Raw genomic sequence first — 24,593 nt, forward strand, 5'->3', positions numbered from 1 at the left:
TATTCCCTTTGCTAAAAAGGAGTCAAAGAGAATCAAAATTAAATCCCGAAGGAAGCTCATGACTAGATCAAGGCAAACGAAGTAACTCTTGTTCTCCGGTGGAGGGAGCAAACACTGGAAAGCATAATTGCAACTCTGACCTGGAACCCATGTGCCCATTACTGTGGTATGTTTCCTCCTACTTTTTGATGAAGCAGAGGATAGGCTGGCTTTCATGTGTCAAGGAGGTGTGGCTAGGCAACATTCATAAGGGCCAGAAAGCATCAGACTCTTCTCACAGGCTCTGGAAGATGAACCTGTCCTCTCTGAAGGATGCCCAAGTGTAGAGAAGATTCTAGCTAACACCGGCTCTCCTACTGGGCTACAAACTCTGTGAGGTCTTCCATTCCAGCCCTGCGACTGGTCATTGCTACTCAAGACTTGCATTTGAATATATTTTTCCTTTTTCCTTTTTTTTAACTAAAAAAACTTCAAGTTTTTTGACTTGGTATATTTATTCGTTTGGCTGAAAAACAACAACCACGACCCTCAATTGTTCGGCTTGTCCAGAGGAAGAAGACATTTACAATGGGAAAGGTGAGTAAATCTGGGATGAAGACCACTGATGTTTGGGGACTGTTTTAAAACTTTGAAATATGCCTTGGTTTATCTTTCTCAATGCACTACGGGTGCATCTACATGAAATAATGCAGTTTGACACCACTTAAACTGCCATGGATCCAGCCCACAGAATCATGGGATTTATAGTTTTATGAGGTACTAGCACTTTTTGGTATGGAAGCTAAAAAACCTTCTAAAACTACAAATCCTAGGAATCCACAGGATGGAGCTACTTAAAATGGCATTATTCCAACAGTGTATGTGCACCTTACTACTTCTATCAGTAGGGTTAAGATAGGAACTTGGTTTGGTGGCAGTAAGAATGATACAAAGATGAAAAACTGAAGGAAATTTTTTAGAGATGAAAATGTTAAGCAGGGTTTAAGTGATTAAGCTGAGAACTAATGCTAAGAATTTACTTATGATGAGAAATATTTCACAATGTGCAATGATGTTGACTGTCTACAGCTACTAAGTATTTAAAGTACACATGCATCAATGTGTTCGGAGTAGTACCATACAGAGTGGATGCCATCCAAATTCAAAAGGCTAGCAAACATTATGCTACAGGAAAGATGGCATTGCTAAAGAATTTACAGTAAGTAACAAAAAGATGAGAAAAAAATAGTTTATTTTAGAAGAGCCCAGTCTGAAAATTTCACAAAGTTTGAAAGTAATTAGAAAAAGGGATGCTTTGGTTTTGCAGTGAAAAAGAGGGAAAATTCATACATACATTTTCACTGACTTTTGGAATACCAAAATTAAATTGAATTCTTGCAGACATTTTAGTTCTAGTTTGGTATACGGTATTGTATTTATTGTTTGCCATCAAGTCAGCTTCAACTTATAGCAACCCTATAAATGAACAATCTCCATGAGCCCAGATTTTCAAAAAAAAAACCTTGCTCAGGTCTTGTAAACTAGAGTCTTGGCTTCCTTTATTGAATCCATCCAGGAGCATCACAAGGGGAGTCACAAGAGTGCAGAGCACACCAGGTAACCCCCCAAAAGAGGATGCACACCAGTGGGGTGGTAGACCTGGTGGGACTAGCGCAACTGCTGGATGAATGAGAAAGGGTTTCAACACCCCATCTCACTTACCCAACAGCCATGCAATGCCCTAAAGAGGCCATCCAGAGGCCTCAGTACTTCCCCCCAGCAGTAGGGAAGTGCCTTCCATTTAGGGTCTGGCATGGCCTCATCCACAGGGTTGCCATGAGTTGAGATTGACTTGAGAGTGGTCAACAACAACAAATGGTTGTTTGCCCAAGCAGCCATGTCAGACCCTGAATGTAAAGCACCACCACACTCCATCAACAGTCTGGCCAGATTCTTGCTGGACAACTGGGAAGCAAGCAAGTGAAGTAGTGGGGGACAGAGGCTGACCACCTTCTCTTCCCCACTCACTGGGTGACACCAACCACGGGAATGCCAATCCCGGTAACATAGTCTTCTTCTTTTTCCACTGCCTTCCATTTAACTTAGCACTATTGTGTTTTTTTTCTGGGGAGTCATGTCATCTCATGATGTAGCCATAAATAGCCTCATTTTAATCCTTTTGGCTTCTAGAGAGACTTCTGTCTTGATTTGGTCTAGGGCCATATTTATTTGTCGTTTTGGCAGCCTGTGATATCTTGTAGTACAATGGACCCTCCACATTTGCTGGGGTTGGGGGCACAAGACCCCTGGGAATGTAGGGAAAAACACAAATAAAAAAATGGTATTTTTTTAACCTGAGAGAACAGCTCTCTAGGAATCTCTAATCCTCCAGCACAACTCTATGGTCAACATCTACAAATGGCTAGAGAAGTGTTTTCTCTAATGTTCTCTAGTAATTTCTAGGTCCTCCAGAATGGCTCTATGGACAATTTCCAGCACAGCTGTGATGGAGGAAAGAGAGATTCCTAGAGAGAACACACTGATCAAAACTGCAAATAATAAAATCTGCAAAAGACTGAGCCGTAAATGTGGAGGGCTGACTATAATTTCCTACAGCAGCACATTTCAAATGAGTTTATTCACTTCCTATTAGCTAGTAGCCCCTTACCTCATTGGAAGATGCAGTCCCACCACAGTGGAAGGGTAGTGCCAAAATAATCCTATATAGAGTTATAAAACAATTTGGGGGGAGGAACACTTAAAAGATAACATGTTTTGGAGAAAAGTAAAAAGCAGTTTATTTCATAACATATTGTGTGTGTGTTGTGTGCCTTCAAGTCATTTCTGACTTATGGCAACCCTAAAGTGAATCTATCATGCCGTTTTCTTGGCAAGATATACTACTTTTGCAAAAAGTTAAATGATCCAAAGTCATGGAGGTGCACAGAGGTTCTGAGCTAAACTCTCTGTCAATAAGCAAACTGTGACCTGATCCTCAGTCACCAAGTATGACTATACCTGCAAGGTTCAGTCATATAATCCTCAAAGAATCTTGTAAGGAATGGGGTCAGCCAATAGTTGGTTGTTCCAAAGAATGGCATGCAATTTATAGCTCAGTTATGATCTAGAAAGTTATGTATATAAAAGTGGATGAGCTCATACAAAACAAGAAACTTATCTTAGGTGCACATGCTATCCAAAAGGAGGCAGAAGAGAACAATAGTTTATCTATGTTGTCCAAATTAAGCAAAATGGGTGGGGTGACTCCCATTATGAATGGCAACTGTTTCGAAAGCATTAGCCATGCATAGGAGTAAAATAAATATTAGGTGGATTTCATGTATTCTGCCATATATTCTTTGAAAGAAGTAATAGGCTATTAGCTGACTTTCAAGGCTTGCCTTGATAAAAATGTCCAAATAGGTTTGGACATGAAAATCAGTATGATTCTTAACCCCTAATTGATCTATAAACACTAAAATTAAAGTGAATATTTCTATAGTGTGTGTTGTGTAGCACTTGCTCATTGCCATCAAGACAGCTTGGATTTATGGTGACTGCATGAATGAGAGACCTGAAATACACGCTGTCCTCAACAACCCTACTCAGTGCCTGCAAACTCATAGCTTGGTTGAAATCTATTTACCTGTTTTGCATTCTTTTCCAATTGCCTTCCACTTTACCATGCATTTGCTTTTGGTTGTCGCTGTTGTTGTGGGCCTTCAAATTTCCAGCTTATGGCACCCCTAAAGTGAACCTGTCATGGGGTTTGCCATTCCCATCCTCTGAGGGTGAGAGAGTGTGACTTGCCCAAGGTCACCCATTGGGTTTACATGGCAGAGCTGGACTTCAGACGCTGGTCTCCAGAGTCGTGGTCCAACACTCAAACCACTATACTATGCTGGTTCACATTTGGTACACTACATAACATACACAATGTTAGCCATAGCCATATTTTTATCTGAAGCTAAATGAGCACTTGCTAGAAAGTTACTTTTTCAATTTCTCACCAAGACAGAGGCCAGCATTACCATCCATTTAAAACTGCTTGTGACTCATGAAAGATAGCAAAACATACTCAAAATATCACAACTAAAATCAAGAGAAGCACTAACCATTTCAAATAGAATATCTTAGAAATGTATGGGTATACCCAGAATTTGGAATATATATATATAATATTTCATTAAGCAGTAGTGAACGCAAAACTCAAACCTATTTATGTTACCATTGGGTGGACTTTAAACCATAAGATTGAGAAAGTGGCATATAATACACTCTTGCCTTCAAGAGGCATGTTTTGTTACTGGTTTGTTCAAAACATGCTAATTTGGGAGTTTAAGGTGCTTTCCTCAACTTGAAACTTTCCAGAAGCATACAAGTCCCACAATGTGATTGCTAGATGGGCATGACAGAATTTGTAGTCCAACACATCTGGAAAGTACCAGAATGGACAAAGCTGTTCTAAAACATGGCATCTAAGAACCAGTGCAATTCAATTTTCCCATCGCTCTGCTGTGTTTTTTATCCTCTTTCTACCCCATCCACTTAAGACATAGGGTTGGCAGGGGTCCTTTCTCCTTATTTGAGGGCCAGAAAGCTTATCCCCTAAAAGGCTAATAGGCATCCCTTATTACAAGGCATATCCCCCTAATGGAGAGCTGGAAGGCATTTCCTTTTACATAGACTGAATGCAATGCAAAAAATAATCATCCTGCATTTATCGGTGTGGACCATTCATAAAGACAGAAATGTGTTCGTCACATAATTTATGAATGTGGCAATATTGGCTGTGGAATCAATACTTTCATTTGGTATCTAGAATACAAATTTGTAAAGAGCGTCTTCCTGATTGTGAGCCCTGTGTGTCATGAATTTTGGCTCTCGTGTGCTGTTTTGAAAACCTGGCAAGTGGCAGCATTACTCCAGCAACAAGTATGCTGTTTGCTCAGCCTCAGGGATTGCTTAAGAGGGAATGGTACACAAGCCGAAACAGTCTAGTCAAAAGCCTCTAAAGTGCCTTAATATGCCCTTTAATACCATATTTTAAAATAACTAGAAAAAATATTTGCTCCACTAACACAGTATTGGTTATACTGTCAGTTTTGAAATCTAACTTTAAGCCCAAACATTCATTTTGTTATTTCCCAGCTCTGAATAGATTTGGTGTTTTTATAATGCAGGCTCATGTATCTCCCCAATAGTTGACTTTGAACAGGGCACTATATTTGGGCATGGACACTACAATCTCAAGATTCTTGTTGCACTTTTGCACAAGTACACAAACTCAGCCTTGTGTTCCTCTGCTTAAAATCTCCCATCCAAATTTTTCAGAGTATGGAATTCCAAATTGCTTGGTTTGCAAAGTGGGGGAAGGACAGATATCATAGAATCATAGAATTGTAGAGTTGGAAGAGGCCACAAGGACCAACCTTGTTTGTGACGTTCTGTTCTTCCATCTTGGTTTTATACGTTGGTGATGACGAAATTGTATGGCAACTACTTAGCACAACACAAAAAGGATACAAGATGCAATCATGTGACTATGGTGTGTTTTTTTTTTTTTTAAAAAAAATCATCTTAAATGTAGATTATTTTGAAATTTCAGATTCTTATTTCAAAACTACATTGGGTTTCTGCAGAATTTTTGCAGGAAGAAGTATATGTACGAGAAAGAAAGGGGTGAGACAGTGTGAGAGAGATTGAAAAAAACAGTTAAAGAACATGAGTTAGATAATACTGAACGGTTTCAGTAAGGATCACTCCAAAATTTCTACATATCCAAATTTCATTCTGAATATTGAGGGTTATCAAGCTGTTTGTACGGAGCACCCACTTTTTTAATAGATATCCACTAAGCTTCTTTTGATTTCTGAACTTTGTAGAGAAGGCTGACGATCCTCCATTTGCCATAGCTTTCCTTTCCATTCATTCCGATCTTTCTCTATTTTAGCAATGTGTGCATTCCCAAAGCATAGCTCTAGAAGGAATCTTAATGTACTTGGTGTTCGCATTCAGTTATATTAGATCTATTTAATGCATTTTATTTAGTGTCTTTCATCTCAGCCAATCGGAGCCCCCAAGACAATTTACAACCGGGATTTCTATGTTTTACATATGCTTGTCTAATATTTAGACACTGTGTCTTATCATTGATTACTTGTGAATATTGTTGAGGCAGAGAAGGAAAAATACAACAATGTAGAAGAAAACTAAAGTTTTGGGAAATGGCATGCCCTAGCACCAATATTAATTTTAGAAACTGTGCGTGTTGAACCAGAAGAAAGAGGAAGAGAAATTCTGCCCCCAGCAAACCCACAGTATGGGAATACAACCATATTTTTCACAGCTCTGGGAAGTTGTCTTATCTATGGAATAATCTCAGTGCCTCTACCTTCACCTTTGCAAATGCTTCCCAGTGGTTCAGTGTGGATGAGTCAAAGAGATAAGTGAAGTAAACTAACCGAACTTCCCTGCACACTTAATTTCAGAAAAAACTTGATATCTACTCGGTTGAGATCAGCGGAACAAAGGATGTGGAAGCAATTGGGAAAGGAGATGAAAAGGAAAAGTATAACGATTTGAAAAAGAACAAGAAAAAAGGCAAGGAAGCCGAAGACCTCAAGAAAGAGTTGGATCTGGTAAGTGCTTATAGAGAACACCCACAGCAGTTACTGTTACCTACACTTTTATGTTGTTGGGCTACAACTCCAAGCAGTCCTTACCACTAGCTATGCTGACTAGGACTGCTGGGATTTGCAATCAAAATTGATCTGGATGGGTGCATAATTCTCAGTCCTGCTTGGTAGCATGCAGTATAGCCCTTGACCCAGCTAATTTGGGGCAGAGGATGAGGAGTGAGTTGGGCAAAATGAAAAATTCAGGATGGAACAGCACTCCTATCATAAAAAGCTGCCGTTTGATACCAGTTTAATTGTCATCGCCCAGTGCTATATAATTTTGGGAATTGAAATTTTGTCTGACATTTAGCCTTCCCTGTCGGAGAGCTCGGGGGGGGGGGGGGTGACGTCTGAAAACAATTCTGTTTTTGCATGCTAGATAACTTGATTACTTGAACACTCCCAAGTTAAGAAGGGCTTTTATGCTTGCAAGATTAAACATCCTTCCATCTACCGTATTGGAAGGCAGATTTAAAAAGATATCATACCAATGCCAGCTCTGCCCTTGCGGCTCTGAAGAAATTGAATCTATTAGTCATATTCTCTTTTGTTGCTCCCTTTATTCTGAACAGCGTGCCCTGTTTATAACCCGGTTTATTCAACAGTTTCCTGGCAGGCAGGAGAAATTTTATGTGGACTATCTTCTTGCAGACAGCAGTGAATATGTAACTACCAAAGTTGCTAAATTCCTTGCAGCTGCTATTATTTGTCGTAAAAACTTTTAAAAACGGATGCAGGAAATTACTATATAACTTTTTCCGCCAATACTTTGATTGTAGATATTCAATTATCTTTGTTATACCCATATATTTAGTATACTGTTAAGTCCATTTAGATGCATGTCCCTGGATTTTACCCCTGACATTTATATGTATATATGTATTCATACGATGCTAGAATACAGTGTTTTCAATGGATGCAATACAATATAATTTCTGTAAACATTTTATTATTATGTGCTGGCCATGTGCCGTAATAAATTATTATTCTGTTTTTTCTGGATATTCCCTGATTTAACCTCCATTTATCCATGGGATTTGGTCTCTTCCCTCCTTCCAACAAAGAGTTGGAAGAGACCTCAAGTGAGCTTTCAGACTTCTCTGGTTTGAACTGTAACCAGAACGCAACTGTTTGAAGATGCAAATATAGAGACTATTAGAACACTTTGACTATGACATAGAGTTTTTGGTAACTATAGAATATATATTTAAATTTAAAAAAATACTGATAACCTCTCAATTTCTTACTCTTTTAGGATGATCACAAACTCAGTATTCAAGAACTAGAAGACAAATATGGTACAAGTATCATTAAAGTAAGTTGATATGGATAAGAAAGTTTGGGCAACTCAGCCATAAGGAAATCCACTCAGTTATAATTACACCATAAGATGTATTTTTAGCTATTTTACCTGAAGCAATGCAACTGGGTGTGCATTGTAACTTCAGACCATACTAACCTGCCTTCATATTCAGGAAGGGGCAGGCCATACATTTTAAAAACCTTTAAATATATAGATATATTAACAATTTTGTCAATACCCCTATTGGATTCAAAACTCACTTTTGACTATAGATTATGTCCCTGAATTATCTGCATTTATAACAATGTGCTTTCCTTCCTACAGGGTCTTACAAGTGCAAGAGCTGCAGAGGTTTTGGCCCGAGATGGTCCCAATGCTTTAACTCCCCCCAAATCTACTCCAGAGATAATCAAGTTTCTCAAACAGATGATAGGAGGGTTTTCTATCCTTTTGTGGGTTGGAGCTATCCTCTGCTGGATCGCTTTTGGGATTCAGTATGCACAGAAAGTTTCTTCAGCATTTGATAATGTAAGCATTGCTGTATTTCTGTGGTGGTGGTTGTATTTCCCTTGGGTGTCATCCCCATTGAAACAATACTGCAAACCATAAGAAAGACTATCCCTTAGTATTAATAATTGAATAATTATTACCTGAAATTCTTAACAAGCTTTAGATTTTGTACGATTTTTGTATAATCCTGAAGAACACCAGTTTTCCATTTCAGGTTGAATTTCCCTTACCCAGAATCCCAAAATCCAACATATTTCCAAACCAAACTTTGTTTCATGCATGGCTGAGATAGTGACAGCATTGATTTCTGATGGTTCAATGTACATATACATTTGTTTCATGCACAAAATTATTTTAAAAAACATTGTAAAAATTACCTTCAGACTATGTGTATAAATTGTATATGAAACATAAATTAATTTTGTCTTTAGACTTGGGTCCCATCTCCAAGATATCTCATGATGTCTGTATAGGCAAATACATGCATTCCAAAATCCAGCTCCTGCCCCTGAAATCCAAAACAATTCTGATCCCAAGCATTTTGGATAAGGGAGACTCATCCTATACATATTTTTACAAGTTCTTTGATTTGAATGATCATGAGATTTTACATTCTTGATGATCGTTCACAGAGACATTTCCCAATTATGGATAGACTACAAAACTCAACTTTCCTCTTGTTATTTGAACATATTAATTATCACTGTTTTTTGAGTCACATTGCATAACAATTTTATACCAGGTGGGAATTATAAATGTTTTGGTTTTATTTAATTTGCACAATCTTCTTGCCATTCAGCTCTATCTGGGTGTGGTCCTTGCACTGGTTGTAATCCTGACTGGGATGTTTGCTTATTATCAAGAAGCTAAAAGCACGAACATAATGTCCAGTTTCAGCAAAATGATACCACAGGTAAGTGTCCAATAACAGTACAGTGGGCCCTCTCCTTAAACAAGGGATCCATTCCGGATCCCCCCACATAAGGGAAAATCCACATATGCTCGTGCCCCATAGGAAACAATGGGGTGCGTACATGCGGTGGTAATGTGGTGCAGGCGCACGGGCTTGCGCACCGTTATTTATATTGTTGCGTGTTTTTTGCATAAGCAGGAAGCCATGTATAGTGCACCCATGTATGGCGCAGGCACACTGTATATGAATTTATTTAAAAACTAAGTAGTAATGTTTAGGAAGGTTGGGTTTGGTTTGGAGACTATCTCATGTAGTTTATGGGAATAATTGAATCCCATTCTCCAGAGTCCCAGTCCTATGCTCAAACAACTCCGCCATACTGGTTTCTGATAAAATGGTTGAATCACTTTGTGTAGCCCAATTTGTTGAAGATGTTTCAGCTCTTTGTGGAAAGCACCCAGTAATCAAACTCAGAGTTTAACAAACCCTTATCTTTGTTTATCTCATTAGCAAGCCCTTGTCCTCAGAGATGCAGAGAAAAAGGAAATCCCAGCAGATCAACTGGTAGTGGGCGACATTGTCGAAATCAAAGGTGGAGACAGGATCCCAGCTGACATCCGGCTGATCTCCAGTCAGGGTTGTAAGGTAAATAAAGAAAGAAAAATAAAGATCTGGCTTTAAACCCACTGCGAAACCTCGAAAACAGTATACAGAACTCAGTCTTGCTGCAGATAAGGTAAATGAAGATATATGATCAAACGAAGGATATATCAGCAAGCAAGTGAAGCTGGGTCTCAAAAAATGCATGCACTGATAATCTCAAGGCTGGACTTGGCCAACACGCTGTGCATTAGGTTATCCTTGTATTTAGTTTGAAAACTTAAATTAGGTCAAAATAAGACATCCAGATTGATTCTCCCTACAAAGATATCCCTGACATTATATTTGTGTAGACTTTCACTCCAGAAGAGAAATTGGTTGCATAATCTCTAGTCTTTAAATTAGGAAAGACGCTTTTGCAACAGAACTGTATCAGGGATAAGATCACAAGTGATGTATTCAGTCTTTCTTGACTATCACATACCATGCTTAGGACAGCTCTCTATAAAACCCAGTGATGAGTAAACATAATAATGGGTCACCTAAACTCATATGAACATTTGACTTTGATCAACAGGTGGATAACTCTTCCCTTACTGGAGAGTCAGAGCCTCAGTCCCGTTCCTGTGATTTCACGCATGAAAATCCGCTGGAGACCAAAAATATTGCTTTTTATTCCACAACTTGCTTGGAAGGTAGGTGTGTTTATGGGAGGGGGGGGGACAGAGAAAGAGAGACCGTGAATGAGAAAGAAAAGATAAACATGGAAGGGAGGTCTGGGGAAAACTTGACCTCCCAAAAAATTATTCTCTTTAACTGCACTGTGCTACTCCAATTCCAGACGTTTAAAACTAATTTTGTGTGCATGAAAAGTTAGTGAAACAAAGGGGTAATTTCACGTTTTGTGATATTCAAATGGTGTTAAGTATAGATTTAGCAAGTGTAAGAAATTGATTCCCACTTCCATTGCTACCTGCTGCTGTTGATGATGATGATGAAGATTAGTGCTACTACCAACAATAGCAACATCAGTAGCAACAACATTTGGGAAGGGGATTCAAGGACCTGCAGAGGAAAGGGGATAATAGGAAAACCCTTATCTTGGAATATGGACGTTTTATTATCTACAAATGAAAATATAAAGTTCACATCATTTATTTTAAAAAAAGTAGAAAATGGGGTAGTGGTTGGAATACTAGAATAGGTCTTGAGGAGACCACTGAGATGCATGGAAACCCACTGGGTGACCTTGGACAAACTGGGCTCTCTCAGCCTAAGAGGAAGGCAATGATAAATCTTGCCAATAAAACCCTAGTGAATCTGAGTTGACTTGGAACAAAGCAACAAAGTAGTAGTAGAAAGCAGGCCTACACTGAGAGATACTATGGCCTGTTACAGACTGCCAAAATAAAGCTGCTTCGGGTCTCTTTGGAGGTATGCTATTTAAATGATGCATGGGTCCTAAGAGTCCGGAGGTCGCGCCAAAGCCACACTCCATTCCTAAGCACTGGAGTGCAGCTTTGGTGCAGCTTCCGGATTCTTAGGACGCATGCATCATTTAAACAGCATACCTCCAAAGAGACCCGAAGCATCTTTATTTTGGCAGTCTGTAACAGGCCTAAGAAAAAGCAGTTTGAAGAAACTGTGGTATTTGGTGCCCAGACAGATAAGGGATGATGTTTTCCCCATTTTCTCCTTAGGTGCTGCTACAGGTATTGTAATCAACACAGGTGACAACACCATCATCGGAAGAATTGCTTCGCTAGCTTCTGGGGTTGGGAATGAGAAGACACCCATTGCTCTGGAGATAGAGCACTTTGTCCATATTGTAGCTGGAGTAGCTATTTCCATAGGAGTGCTTTTCTTCATCATTGCTGTTTCCATGCACTACCATGTTCTGGATTCCATCATCTTCCTCATTGGCATTATTGTGGCCAATGTACCTGAAGGGCTGCTGGCTACAGTTACTGTAAGTATGCATTCGTTCATGATTCTAGGCATGTGTAATGTCCACACTCCTGCATGCTACCTAACACACAAAAAATTGACTTTGGTGACTGAGGCCTTATTTAAACCCATTAGATTACTGTCACATCCCAGGAGGCCTGTCCAACCCCAATGCATCTCAAACCACACACTTTAATGGGAGATGTGGCAAGGACCACTACATTTGTGGTTAGTTTGGGGTCACAAATTTTAAGGTGAAAAATTGGCTGGTGCAAAAATAATTTTAAAGAATGTAGGGGGTCTGGATGCTTTGAATGGCTTCTGGGGATGGGGGGCTTTAGGAGGCACAATCTGAGATCCTAAGAGCTGCACACAGCCCTCTCGATTCATTTTGCCCACCCCTGATACAGAATTAGCAGAATTAATATGAAATGCCTGTCTTCAGGTCTTCTGTACAATTTGATTAATACGGGTGGTGATTGTCCTTTATCTTTGTTAGGTGAGTTTATCCTTGACAGCAAAGAGAATGGCTAAAAAGAATTGTCTGGTGAAGAATCTGGAAGCTGTGGAAACCCTGGGCTCTACATCGATCATCTGCTCTGACAAGACAGGGACCCTTACACAGAACAGGATGACAGTAGCCCACCTTTGGTTTGACCATGCCATCTACTCAGCTGACACCAGTGAAGATCAATCAAGTAAATAATGGCTCAGGAGACTTTGGAGGGGAAGAGGGATAAGTATTGCTATTTCCTATTCTAGAAAATGAGGCAAACATTTTCTCCATTTTCCCTCTCCCCTTTAGCCCAGACCTTTGACCAAACATCTGGCACATGGACTGCGCTGTCAAAAATTGTATCCCTATGTAATCGGGCGGAATTCAGACCAGGGCAGGAGGATGTGCCTGTCATGAAGGTATGTGTGTGTATGTACCTTCAGGTTTCCTGCCATCTTATGGTGACCTCATGAATTTCATAAGGCTTTCTTAGGCAAAGAATAATCAGAGATGTTTTTACCAGTTCCGTCCTCTGAAATATTGCCTACAGCACTTGGTATTCATTGGTAGTTTCCCATCCAAATACTGACCAAGGGCTGACCCTGCTTGGCTTCCAAAATCAAATGAGATCTGCTACCTTTAGGGCATTTGGTGGAGTCATGAAGGTACCAAGGACTTCATGTTAGATTATTTCTGAAGAAGATTATCCGATGGATACTCTGTGTTGTGATTATTTTAAAGTTAAAAACACAGTTCTGATTTTAAAAATCTCTAACAATTCATTCTAAAATAATAGAAATGTGTATGGCCTCTCATGGTACAATATGAGTATGGGGTTGAGCTCATGGGCCAGGATAGCATGAGTTGAGCCTGTGTTATTCTGGCCTGGGTGCTAAACTGAATTGGGCCTCAAGTTAGCATGAGGATGGGTGGGTGTGTACATGGGACCCATGGAAAGACATCTTAGAATCCCAGCTTTTGCTTAATGCAATAATAATGAGACTTGTGGTCATTTATCTTGGGGAAATCTAAGAAAGGTTTCATGCAATAGTTCTGCAACACCGCTAGTTTAGGATTAGAGAGATGCATCACAGAAATGTAAATCATATCCTTTTGAGACTTTTGGGATGGTACCACTTAATGTTTTTAAAACTGAGATTCAATTTTCAAAAATGTCTACAGAGAATTGTGGTGGGAGATGCCTCAGAAACAGCTCTGCTGAAGTTCTCTGAAGTTGTTTTGGGTGATGTGATGGAAATCCGGAAAACAAATAGGAAAGTGACCGAGATTCCTTTTAACTCCACTAACAAGTTTCAGGTAAGTGTGGTTTCTTAGAAGCAGCTGATATACAGAGATGTGAAGGGAAATGGGTTATCACATGAACATTAACGTTTTAATGCGCAAGCTGATGGAGAAAATTATTGGGCTGAAAAAAACAACAGCTAGAATGAAAAGTGAAGAATCAAGTCTGTAACTGCAGAGAAAGACACACTGCTGTAATACTTCAGTCTTAATGTAGAATTCAGACAAAGCTGTGTTAGTCTAGATCAGTTTGCAAAAAGATACTGCAGTGCTTTTCAGATGAATGGAAAGAAAGAGGGTTGTATCATAAGCTTTTGTAGGCTGCATCTGCACTTCACAGTTAATGCAGTTTGACATTACTTTAACTATCATGGTTCTATCCTGTGGAATCCTGGGATTTGTAGTTTGTTGTGGCACCACAACATCTGACAGAAAAGGTTAAATGTTTCAGAAAGTAACAAATCCCAGGATTCCATAGCATTGATCCATGACAGTTAAAACAGTGTCAAACTGCATTATTTCTGCAAAGTAGATGCAACCTGAGTCTGATGAGGTTGACTCAGTCTCCAAAAACTGATGGACCCAGCTTCTTTCTCTCAGTCTCAAAGGTGCTTCAATATTGCTTAGTATGTCTGTGTTATTGCTTCCACACAAATCAGATTAGAAATACAAAATAAATTCAATTAGCATTAATAGAGCTAAGAGGCTAACCAGGTAAAAGGCTCTAATTCCTCTTGAGGTTTGCCTTTAGTGGTGGTTCATCTGCACAGTAAAGCTGATGGTTGAATGGCCAAGAACCTGCATATGTGCCTACATCTGCACATGGATTTCCATTTCTCTTCTTCATCCAGCAGCTGCCAAGCCCTGGTAGGGGACTCTCCTGCTGTTGCTTACTGGCGAAGAAGGGGAAGAGGGGAGAGATGGGTCTGAACATGGAAAAACAGATGGTCCCAGCATAGATCCCTTCTAGGGCTTTATGATGATGGGAGATGGTGGGATGTTGCTGGACAGAGCACAGGAACAGTCAATACCCCTCTGCACCCCATCCAAAAAGATATTTATGTGTGTATAAACTGCATTTATGCATACCTAAGTCACTAACAAGATGCCAGTCCATGTGTTCTTTTACACATTTGGGTCCAGATATATGTTAAGCTTCATTACTAGCTTAGATCCAGTTGATTGAAGTGAACCTGCTCTAAGGATGATGAAGGCTAGATCTGACACACTAGAAGAAGGAACAGCCATTTTAAAAAGAGGCAGCATGGGAGAACTGTGATTTATAGCTTAATAAACAGCATCATTGAGATTTACTGTGCTCTGTAAAATATATCATAGTTTCACCACATTAAATTTATATGAGACAGCTGTCAAGCCAGCCAGCCAGCATGATTTTGTATATTCTTCTTCTGGGAGTGTGAAGTTGAAAAGGCAAGGTTTTTAATCAATCCTTAAAAGCAGCAAGGCAGAGCATTTCAACTGTTGTTGCCCTTTTGGTGTGTGCAGCTTTCCATCCACGAGACTGATGATCCTGAAGATAAACGTTTCCTGCTGGTGATGAAAGGTGCCCCTGAAAGGATTCTGGAGAGATGTAGCACTATGATGATCAACGGAAAAGAGGAGCCACTGGATAAGGAGAAAGCAGAAGCTTTCCAAACCGCGTATATGGCCCTGGGGGGCCTGGGGGAGAGAGTATTGGGTGAGCTGAATTTTTGCAAAACAGCAATGTAGTGTTGAAAAGGTTAACCTTATTCTTTAAAAATGCATCACACAAAGATTAACTGGTAATTCTAAAGCCAGAAATCCAACTTTGTTTTGTTAGGCCATTTGTTAGATGGCACTTATTTATAAGAGTGTGAAATAGTGGGGAGATACAACTTTCACTGGAATCTTTTATGAATGTGTGCAACCTTGAGTTACGTAGTCATGATTTTCACATATTCACAGTCCCTGTTGAATTCCTACTCAGCCATTGAAACCCATTGGGTGACCTTGGGCAAATCACACTCTCTCAGCCTCAGAGTATGGCAATGGCAAACCCCTTCTGAAGAAATTTTCCCAATAGGGTCATTTTAAGGTCTCCCTAAGTTTGAAATGACTTCAAGACACACAACATCATCAACAACGTAGCTCCTACTTTACTAAAGTATGACTTGTAATCTTTCTTCCTTAACGTCATCTTTTTGGTTGTCTCCAGGTTTCTGTCATCTGTATTTGCCAGAGGAAGAATTTCCAGACACTTACACATTTAACACTGACACCATGAATTTCCCTACTAACAATCTTTGCTTTGTGGGGCTCATGTCAATGATTGATCCTCCACGATCCACTGTCCCAGATGCTGTCATCAAGTGCCGGAGTGCTGGGATCAAGGTAAGCTTTCCAAAAAGCAGCTTTGAACAACTGGGTTTTCAATGGGCCAGTGCCTTTTCTGCCATTTTGTTCTGCAAATAAGTGATTAGTAAATGCACACATTTTTCTCAGAACTCTCTTACGTGATGATGATAGTAACTGTAATAATGCATAAGTTGGAGCCAAAATTTTAAACAGTAAAAACTATTTGGTGGCAATTCCAGGGACTTTTAAAAACACATCTAAAAATTTTCAGTGTGCAGTTGCAAAAGCATTCTCTTTAATCTATCCAAAATCCTCTTTACAAACCAGCTGCCTTATTTCATTCAGAAGGCTTCTTCCTGGAAAAAAAATTACTCGGTACCAAAAAGGCCAATTTGTTTCTAATGACAGGTTCTGCAAACTTAAATAGTTCGCGAGTCAGGATAGATACTACAAGATGTAGCCTTAAGTTGGTTCCTTCGTATTATAAATTGTGAATTAATAAAAATATTAATTATCCTTTCTGTAGGTGATCATGGTCACTGGAGACCATCCCATCACAGCCAAAGCTATAGCCAAGAGTGTAGGAATCATTTCAGCCACCAGTGAAACAGTTGAAGACATTGCAAAGCGCCTCAACATTCCAGTTGAGCAGGTGAACAAACGGTAAGGACTGCATATAAATGCAAGAAAATCAACCTATCCTCCTTAAGATGTTACTCTTGTTTGAATGCATAGTTGATTCTGTTACTTAGCAAAATCTGTTCTACTAGAACATTCCCACACCTATCTTAATTTACTAGTACTGATGTTACCTTCTTCTGCTTTTCACATCTTTCACGCAGCCATAATGTGTGTGAACAAACACATTCACCAATGCACCCCATTCTTGCACCTGGTTTTCAATCTATATAAAATATATAGCTTTGCTTGACATAGACGTTGACTGTGGTCACATTTGGATTTTGCAGAGAAGCCAGAGCTGCCGTAGTTAATGGAATGGAGCTGAAAGACATGACTTCAGAACAACTGGATGACATCTTGATCAACCATTCAGAAATCGTCTTTGCTCGCACTTCACCCCAGCAAAAACTGATCATAGTAGAGGGCTGCCAGAGACAGGTGAGTGATTGGTGAAAGGGAAAAAGTGTGCATTCAGTACCTATGAGCTGCAGTCTTGTGAACTTCATGGAAAATATCTATGGCAATGATATCGACAACAACATAACAGACGCTGATGAGGAAAGAACAGGTTTAGCCACCTCAGTTTTAAAAAAAAGGACTTTATGAGCTCTCCAGTTCTACTTCTATACAGAGATAAAAACTAGTCCATAGTGGTGTCTTCTTTTTTTAATGTCTCCTTCCATTCTGCCAGTGTAGCACCCAGATGTGTTGTTCGTGTGCCTTCAAGTAGTTTCTGACTTATAGCAACCCTAAGACAAGTCTATCATGGGGTTTTCTTGGCAGGATTTGTTCAGAGGAAGTTTGCCATTGCCTTCTCCTGAAGCTGAGAGAATGTGACTTGTCCAAGGTCACCCAGAGGGTTTCATGGCTGAGTTGAGAATCAAACCTTAGTCTCCAGATTATAATCTAACACTCAAACCACTGTGCAAAGTAATATTTATGTAGTTCTCCAAGGAAAGAACACAAGGGGAGGAGAAGGATGCTCCATACAGTCTATATTTAGTAACCAGAGTCTATAAGCTGTTTGGTACAGTGTTATTTATAACCAGACTCAATGTACTAAATCCTCAAGAACAAGATACCCAGCATTTGCCTTAATCAGGTTTTGTGGGTTTTCCCTCTGCTGAATTTAGCTCACAGTTTGCTAAATTCCCTTTCACTTAGGTCCTCTGACCTTTCCTAATAAGGACATGGTTACATGAATCTCAGCGAACAGACGTGGATTTGGCAAATCAGCAACTTTAGCTTCTTACATAAACCCCATCCATCCTTGCAGTGGATAAATGTCACTGTAATAATTTCAGACTCACATTAAAGTATTTAAAGAGTGGAGATCCTTCAGTGCTGCAAAAGCTGAATTAGCCAGTTCTCGGTTATCTAAAATTCCTGATACTGTAAACTGGTTAGCATGGCACGATGCAAGTTGGACTTATTTATTGGCATATATTGGCTGTCCCCAAGCCCATACAGACAAATGTGGTTTTGCCCTATACAAATATCAACATAACAAAGTGCAATAGTGTTATTTTCCACTTACAAGTAGTAGACCAAGAACTGATATCTGGCTTCATCTCAGAAAGTAACAAAGATCCCTTCAGGCAGGAATAGGCAACGTTTAAAGGAAAAGGTCATGGTTGCTTATGCAATGAGGGGAAGCTATAGCTGAGCTGAGGGAATGGTTATACCTTTCATGCTGTTCTTCCAGCATATAGTTGCTTTGAAATAATATTATTATTCAGAATAAGGTCATATAAGCTCAATATAGCAGGACCCAAGCAAGGGTACAATTTCAGTAACACCCCTTGACTCTTATGTCTTCCAGCAAGCAGTAGTGGCTGTGACTGGTGATGGTGTCAATGACTCCCCCGCTTTGAAAAAAGCTGACATAGGCATTGCCATGGGCATTGCTGGCTCTGATGCGGCGAAAAATGCAGCTGATATGGTCTTGCTAGATGACAATTTTGCTTCTATCGTTACAGGAGTGGAGGAAGGTAAGATGAGGCCTATTTCTCTGGTCTTTTGTCAAATGCAAGCAACCTATGCATTGGGGGTGGCACAAAGTACAAACTTGGAGAGACCCCGGTACTGTACATGTAACCCCCAATTGCTCCAGACAGATATATTTTGGCATATGTAAAAGGTGAACTGTCACTCATCATTGACCCTGTGCATGGATGAAATTCAGGCACATGGTTTCCATAGGGAGCCCTCTTTTTAAGCCAGTGTTTTTGGGATTGTCACAACATAAATACAATGATTGTAGAACCTGAACAGTAGTCAAAGAATGGTGCAGCTGTTAAAGATTCTATCACATTTTTGGTAACCTTGACAGTTGTCCCTGGCACCCCCAAACAAACAGGCAGAAAGCATATTTTAACAAATGATGTCTCAAGCTGTCCAGTGCCTACACCCACCTTATTCATATTATTGTTGTAATTTCTTCGAAAAGGAAATACCTACTTTGCAGATACTAATGTTTAAGCATGATAATACAGTATTCAACCTTGCTAATTTACTGGAATTTATACCAAGAGAAAAGTGGCAGTGCTACCCATAGTTTCTGTTGCAGTGTTTTCTAACATTTTATGCCGATAAAAAGGCTCCCACAAATTTTTCAGCTTTTATGATATTAATCACTGCCATTAATATACTTATTTTTTCTTTTTCTTTAGCAGAATTAGGAATCTGGCAGGCTGCATTCAGAGATATTCAACAAACTCATCCTTTCCATCTTCCATTTCTAACCTGCAGGTCGCTTGATCTTCGACAACCTGAAGAAAACCATTGCCTACACCTTGACCAAAAACATTGCTGAGCTCTGTCCTTTCCTGATCTACATCATTGCCAGCATCCCGCTGCCCATTGGCACCATCACCATCCTTTTTATTGACCTGGGCACAGACATTGTAAGTCCTAATTTCTGGAAGACAAATCTTTCCCTTTGGAAAATGCAGTTTGCATTGGAGCTTTAATGTGCCTTTTTATATGATGAAGGTCAATAAGCAATTGTTCACCTTCTTTCCTCCTGACTTGCTAATGAAGAGAAGACCTTTGATAAGGAGGAATATACTGGAAAATTTACAAAACGGTTAGGAACAAAGAAATATAGGAAGCCATATAATGATCAATCAGATCATTGATCTTTATAGTTCGGTATTGTCAATGCTGTTTGGCTGCAGATCTCCAGGGTCTCAGGCAGGATTCTTTCCAAACCCTCCTTGGAGATCCCTGGTAATAACTGATGGTTTGTAGATTTTTGTGGCTTTTTTGAGCTATATGGCCATGTTCTAGAAGAGTTTATTTCTGATGTTTCACCAGCATCTGTGGCTGGCACCTTCAGAGAACCCACACAAAACTATGGATGCCAGCCTTGAAAGCCTTCGACTTCAAACTGATGGTTTTCTAGCCAAGTACCAACCTGGCATTGTTGTTGTGGTGGTGGTGGTGGTGGTGTGCCTTCAGGTCATTTCCAACTTACAGCAACCATAAAGCAACCCTATTGCAGGGTTTTCTTGGCAAGATATGTTCAGAAGTTTGCCATTGCCTTTCCTTGAGGCTGAGAGTGTATGACTTGCCCATGGTCACCCAATGAGTTGTATGGCTGAGTGAGGAATTGAACCCTGGTCTCCAGAGTCCAACACTCAAATCACCGTCAGACTGGCTCTCTGCTAACCAGGCCTAATCCTGTTTAATGTCTAATAACAGGTGTGTTCAGGGAACTAAAGTTTCTTCTTAATAAAAGAAGCTGTTCTTCTAATTAAATTAATTATGGGATTATTCTTGCTAGATTATTTTGACTGCATTTCTCTATTTTTGTACCCCTGAGCACAACAGGCAGACAATGTAAAACAGCCTACAGGTATCTGGGGCTGTCACCACATTACAGAATGAATGCAGTTTTACATTCCTTTAACTGTCATGGCTCCATCCTCTGGAATCCTGGGATTTGTAGTTTATTGTGGCACCAGAGCTCTCCAACAGAGAAGGCTAAATATCTCACAAAACGTCAAATCCCAGAATTCCATGGCATTGAGACATGATGGGTAAAGCAGAGTCAGACTACATTAATTCTGCAGTGCTGATACAGCCTGAAAATCTTGTGTCATATCACTGGAGAGTTTATTAAATTGGTTTCTCTTACAGATTCCTTCTGTTGCACTGGCCTATGAAAAAGCCGAAAGTGATATAATGAAAAGGAAGCCACGCCACAAGAAAAGGGACAGGCTGGTCAACCAAGAGCTTGCAGTGTACTCCTACTTACAAATCGGTATGACTTGTGACTATATAGAAGCGGTTAATGGGTAATTCGAATCAGTATATATATATAAAAGACATACGTCTCAATGACCCAGTGCTCTTAACTGGGATGCAAAATTCTCCAGTAAAAACTAATATGCATTGGACCATTTGTTTTTATCATTTCCTTTCTCTCCTGTAAGTATAATGTCTTGTGTCCTCTTTTACAGGAATTATACAGACAATTGGAGCCTTTCTGACCTATTTTACTGTTTATGCTGAGCAGGGCTGGCTCCCTCATTCACTCCTAAATATTAGAGTCGACTGGGAAAATCAAGCTCTTGATGACTTGCCAGACAGCTACGGACAAGAATGGGTATAGCATCTTAGAATTTCCTTCATTTAAATCACCTGTTATCATCATAACAGGACAATCACCATTTTTGTATAGGAGAAATGTTTTACTTTGTTTAATGCTAGCAACAGAATATATCCATATGCAGCCAATGCATGAAGGATCCCTGATCAACTCCATAGAGCCCTAAAATTAGTTAATGGGCAATACTGGCATTTGTTCTCCAATAGATGTAGCTTTGTAATAGACTGGCTTCTCTTGAACAAGATAGTACCATCCAGTGGTCTCAGTCCAACATCCAATGTAGTGTAAATACCCACAAGTAAACATACACTATGGCAGCACTACGCAACCACCATGCAGAATAGCAATATTGCACCCCAGCAGAGAAAGACTGCAAACAGAGCTTTAGGAGAACAGCAACCTATGTTTGCTGCTGTCCATATATACAGGAGTCCATGTTGAAATATAATCCCAGAAGACAGTTCTGCATACTTATTTCCTGAAACGTTGGTTTGTATAGCATTAGGTTCCATGTTCCATGTGCTGCATACATTTTCTGCCTAAAGAAAAGGTCAAACTGCTTCATAGCATTCCGTCTAGAATAAGCATAATCTTCACATGTTGAATTGGCTACATCACAGGAGCTGAAGTTCTCCCTTAAGTTAACCAATCAACCCGTTCTCTTTTACAGACTTTTGAACAGCGGAGAAACCTACAATATCATGGCTACACAGCCTTTTTTGTCAGCATCACCATTCAGCAAGTGGCTGACTTGGTTATCAGAAAGACACGGCGGAATTCTATTTTCCAGCAAGGGCTCTTCAGGTTGGTGTTTATGGCAAATCCTGCTAACAAGTGGAACCCCGAATGTTCAGAAACTTCAAAACAACCTCAATCCATCCTCTCTTCTCTCTCTTTTTGTTATTGTCAGTTGTACTCCTCCTCCAGATCTATCTCAAAAGGTTCAACTTAAAAATACTTCCAGGATTTTCCATGCCCAAAATGAAAACGTTGAAAGTGGATAGATAACTCATTCACAGTGTAAAGAGATCCATTTGCATCCTTTCCCCTTGTTTTGTTTTTTGGGTGGGAGGAGAACCAACTAGCTTAAAAATTTTGAAATTTACCCATTAATTAGACTTTTAAAAGAAACTTCTGAAAAGCCCTCAAATGTCTTACAACAGAATGAGCTTAGGGCAAGGAAAACCCATTTTTACCATTCACATTATCTTTCTTTGTAAGATCATGTTTACTAGACCAATCTCTACCAAAAGAAGTGAGAACTGATGGTAACCCATATTCTTTCAGTCCCTAATCATTATTCATCTACATGCATATAAGACTGGAAAATGAAAATGAATTATTATTAATGGGGTTTCCAAATAATATTAATATGTAATCTTTTTCATTCTTGGTGTTTTTTTCCTCTTATAGGAACAAAGTTATCTGGTTGGGCATCATCTCCCAGGTTGGAATTGCTTTGATTCTGTGTTATGGTCTCGGAAGTGTGAATGCCTTAAACTTCACACCTCTCAGGTAAGTTCAGCTTCTGTCCTGCCACATGCTGGGGTCAATTCATTAATATTGACAAGTGTGGCTGAAGGAAATAGTGCAATCCTTGTTCTAGTAACAGGGCTTACAAACCTGGGCTTTGGAGCAGTTACTGAAGTATTATTAAACAGAGAAGACCTTGTCAATGATAGTAAAATCCCACCTTACCTTTTTCAGCTTCCTATAAAGTCAGCCAAAGAAAACCCTAAATTGACATTCAACCTCTCCCTTCCTTTGGAGTGTCTCATCCAAAGGATGTCCACATAGAGTTGAATCACAATGACTTTTTAATATTTTGTTTGCAGTACCAAGTCATCAATAACCAAATACATGTAAATTGATTGTGGCTAAAAATTGAAAATCCATCATGGTTTAAGGATGGGTAGGGAGAGAAGGGGTCCAATATCCTTGGGTTGTATTAGGATATTTATTGCTATGCTAGATAATTTATCCAGTGTTTTTAGAATGCTGTTTAACCCATAATACTCTCTCTCTCTTTTTGCTAGGTTTCAGTATTGGTTTGTATCTGTGCCTTTTGCCATCTTGATATGGGTCTATGATGAATTCCGCAAGTTGTTCATCAGGCGGTACCCAGGAAGTAAGTAGCTAGCACTTTATGTGTCATCAAGTCGCCAGTCAACATATGGTGATCCCCACGGATTGCATAGGGTTTCCTTAGACCTTATACATTAGTACAATTTCCACAAAGATTTTAACCTAATTATGGAAAGTGCAAGTTGCAAAAAAAGTCCCCTTCAGATCAAGATTTCTACTTGAAAAATTGTGCACAGAATCAGTCGTAAAATCCCAACAGATTTTCCTCAGTCCAGGATTCTTCGGATTGGGTTTTCTTTTAATCCGTACAAAGCATGTTTACCGACTATTTTTCATGTAAAGTTGACAACTTATGCCATGGCAAATACCTTATTATTCTGGAAATGGCTAATTATTCCTTTATGTTTGTTCTCCTTCTACAGGTTGGTGGGATAAAAACATGTATTACTGAGAATGCCTTCAATCCCTCCTCATTTCTCCATGCTGGGGAGTGCAACGTAGTTGTCTCTTCTGCCATCTGAGGCTTGAAGGTCCTTGGTGTGTGCAATATCAACCAAATGCAACGATTCTAATCAGAGCAAAGAACTAAAAGACTCTTGGATGGATCGACTCCGTACTGTAAAATCTTGTCCTTGGATTATCGACTTGAATGCTGCTTTTGTAATACCTAACCCCTTGTTCAAAGTGTACAAAGTTTAAAGAAAAGAAAACCATGTTGTATATAGAATGAAAGAAACCACGTTCATTGCAATAATAATGTAAATGACTTGCACTAGGTTTCTTAATATATATATTTTTGTTGTTGAGAATTATTATGACACGGTCTGTGGCAACCCAACTGTGAGCTTATAAGTGTAGGCCAGATGTGTGTTGCTCTGGACTATGCTGTATAAGCACAATTTGATAATAAAATAACTTTTTACATAAACTCCCTGTTTGTGGTGTCCATCTTCTATCAATGGTTGGGGACTAATGCAAAGCAGGAATGAAAGAGTCCCATTAATGCTCAATCCAAGAGGAATCCCTGATCCTCATGATTTATAGGAGTCAGGCAAGGTCACATCATTTACGATGACTTATTGCTGTTAAGATAACTTCGTTGTTTTAAGTTAATTTCCCTGTATCAGTCCTCCCTTTAGTTTTAG

At 39.5% G+C, this 24,593-nt stretch overlaps 1 protein-coding gene across 1 annotated transcript; it reads left to right on the forward strand.

Moving 5' to 3' along the window:
- Positions 1-501: 501 nt before the first annotated feature.
- On the forward strand, positions 502-23,899 carry LOC149306990 (potassium-transporting ATPase alpha chain 2-like). Its single transcript, XM_089538760.1, has 23 exons — positions 502-576; positions 6,471-6,620; positions 7,915-7,974; positions 8,287-8,490; positions 9,272-9,385; positions 9,896-10,030; positions 10,563-10,680; positions 11,686-11,954; positions 12,432-12,630; positions 12,738-12,847; positions 13,611-13,745; positions 15,237-15,429; positions 15,928-16,103; positions 16,594-16,730; positions 17,036-17,186; positions 18,571-18,739; positions 19,500-19,654; positions 20,892-21,015; positions 21,215-21,360; positions 22,034-22,167; positions 22,777-22,878; positions 23,400-23,491; positions 23,871-23,899. The coding sequence occupies exons 1-23, from the start codon at positions 568-570 to the stop codon at positions 23,897-23,899; spliced, it is 3,111 nt and encodes a 1,036-aa protein (XP_089394886.1). The 5' UTR covers positions 502-567.
- Positions 23,900-24,593: the final 694 nt, after the last annotated feature.

Source organism: Sceloporus occidentalis, unplaced genomic scaffold (genome assembly GCF_023333645.1).
Source record: "Sceloporus occidentalis isolate IW3139 unplaced genomic scaffold, rSceOcc1.0.p SCAF_9, whole genome shotgun sequence".
Lineage (NCBI taxonomy): Eukaryota > Metazoa > Chordata > Lepidosauria > Squamata > Phrynosomatidae > Sceloporus > Sceloporus occidentalis.

Coding starts and splice junctions, on each gene's coding strand:
- LOC149306990 (XM_089538760.1), top strand. Junction 16,731..17,035: donor GTTGAGCAGGTGAACAAACG/GTAAGGACTGCA, acceptor TGGATTTTGCAG/AGAAGCCAGAGCTGCCGTAG. Junction 23,492..23,870: donor CATCAGGCGGTACCCAGGAA/GTAAGTAGCTAG, acceptor CTCCTTCTACAG/GTTGGTGGGATAAAAACATG.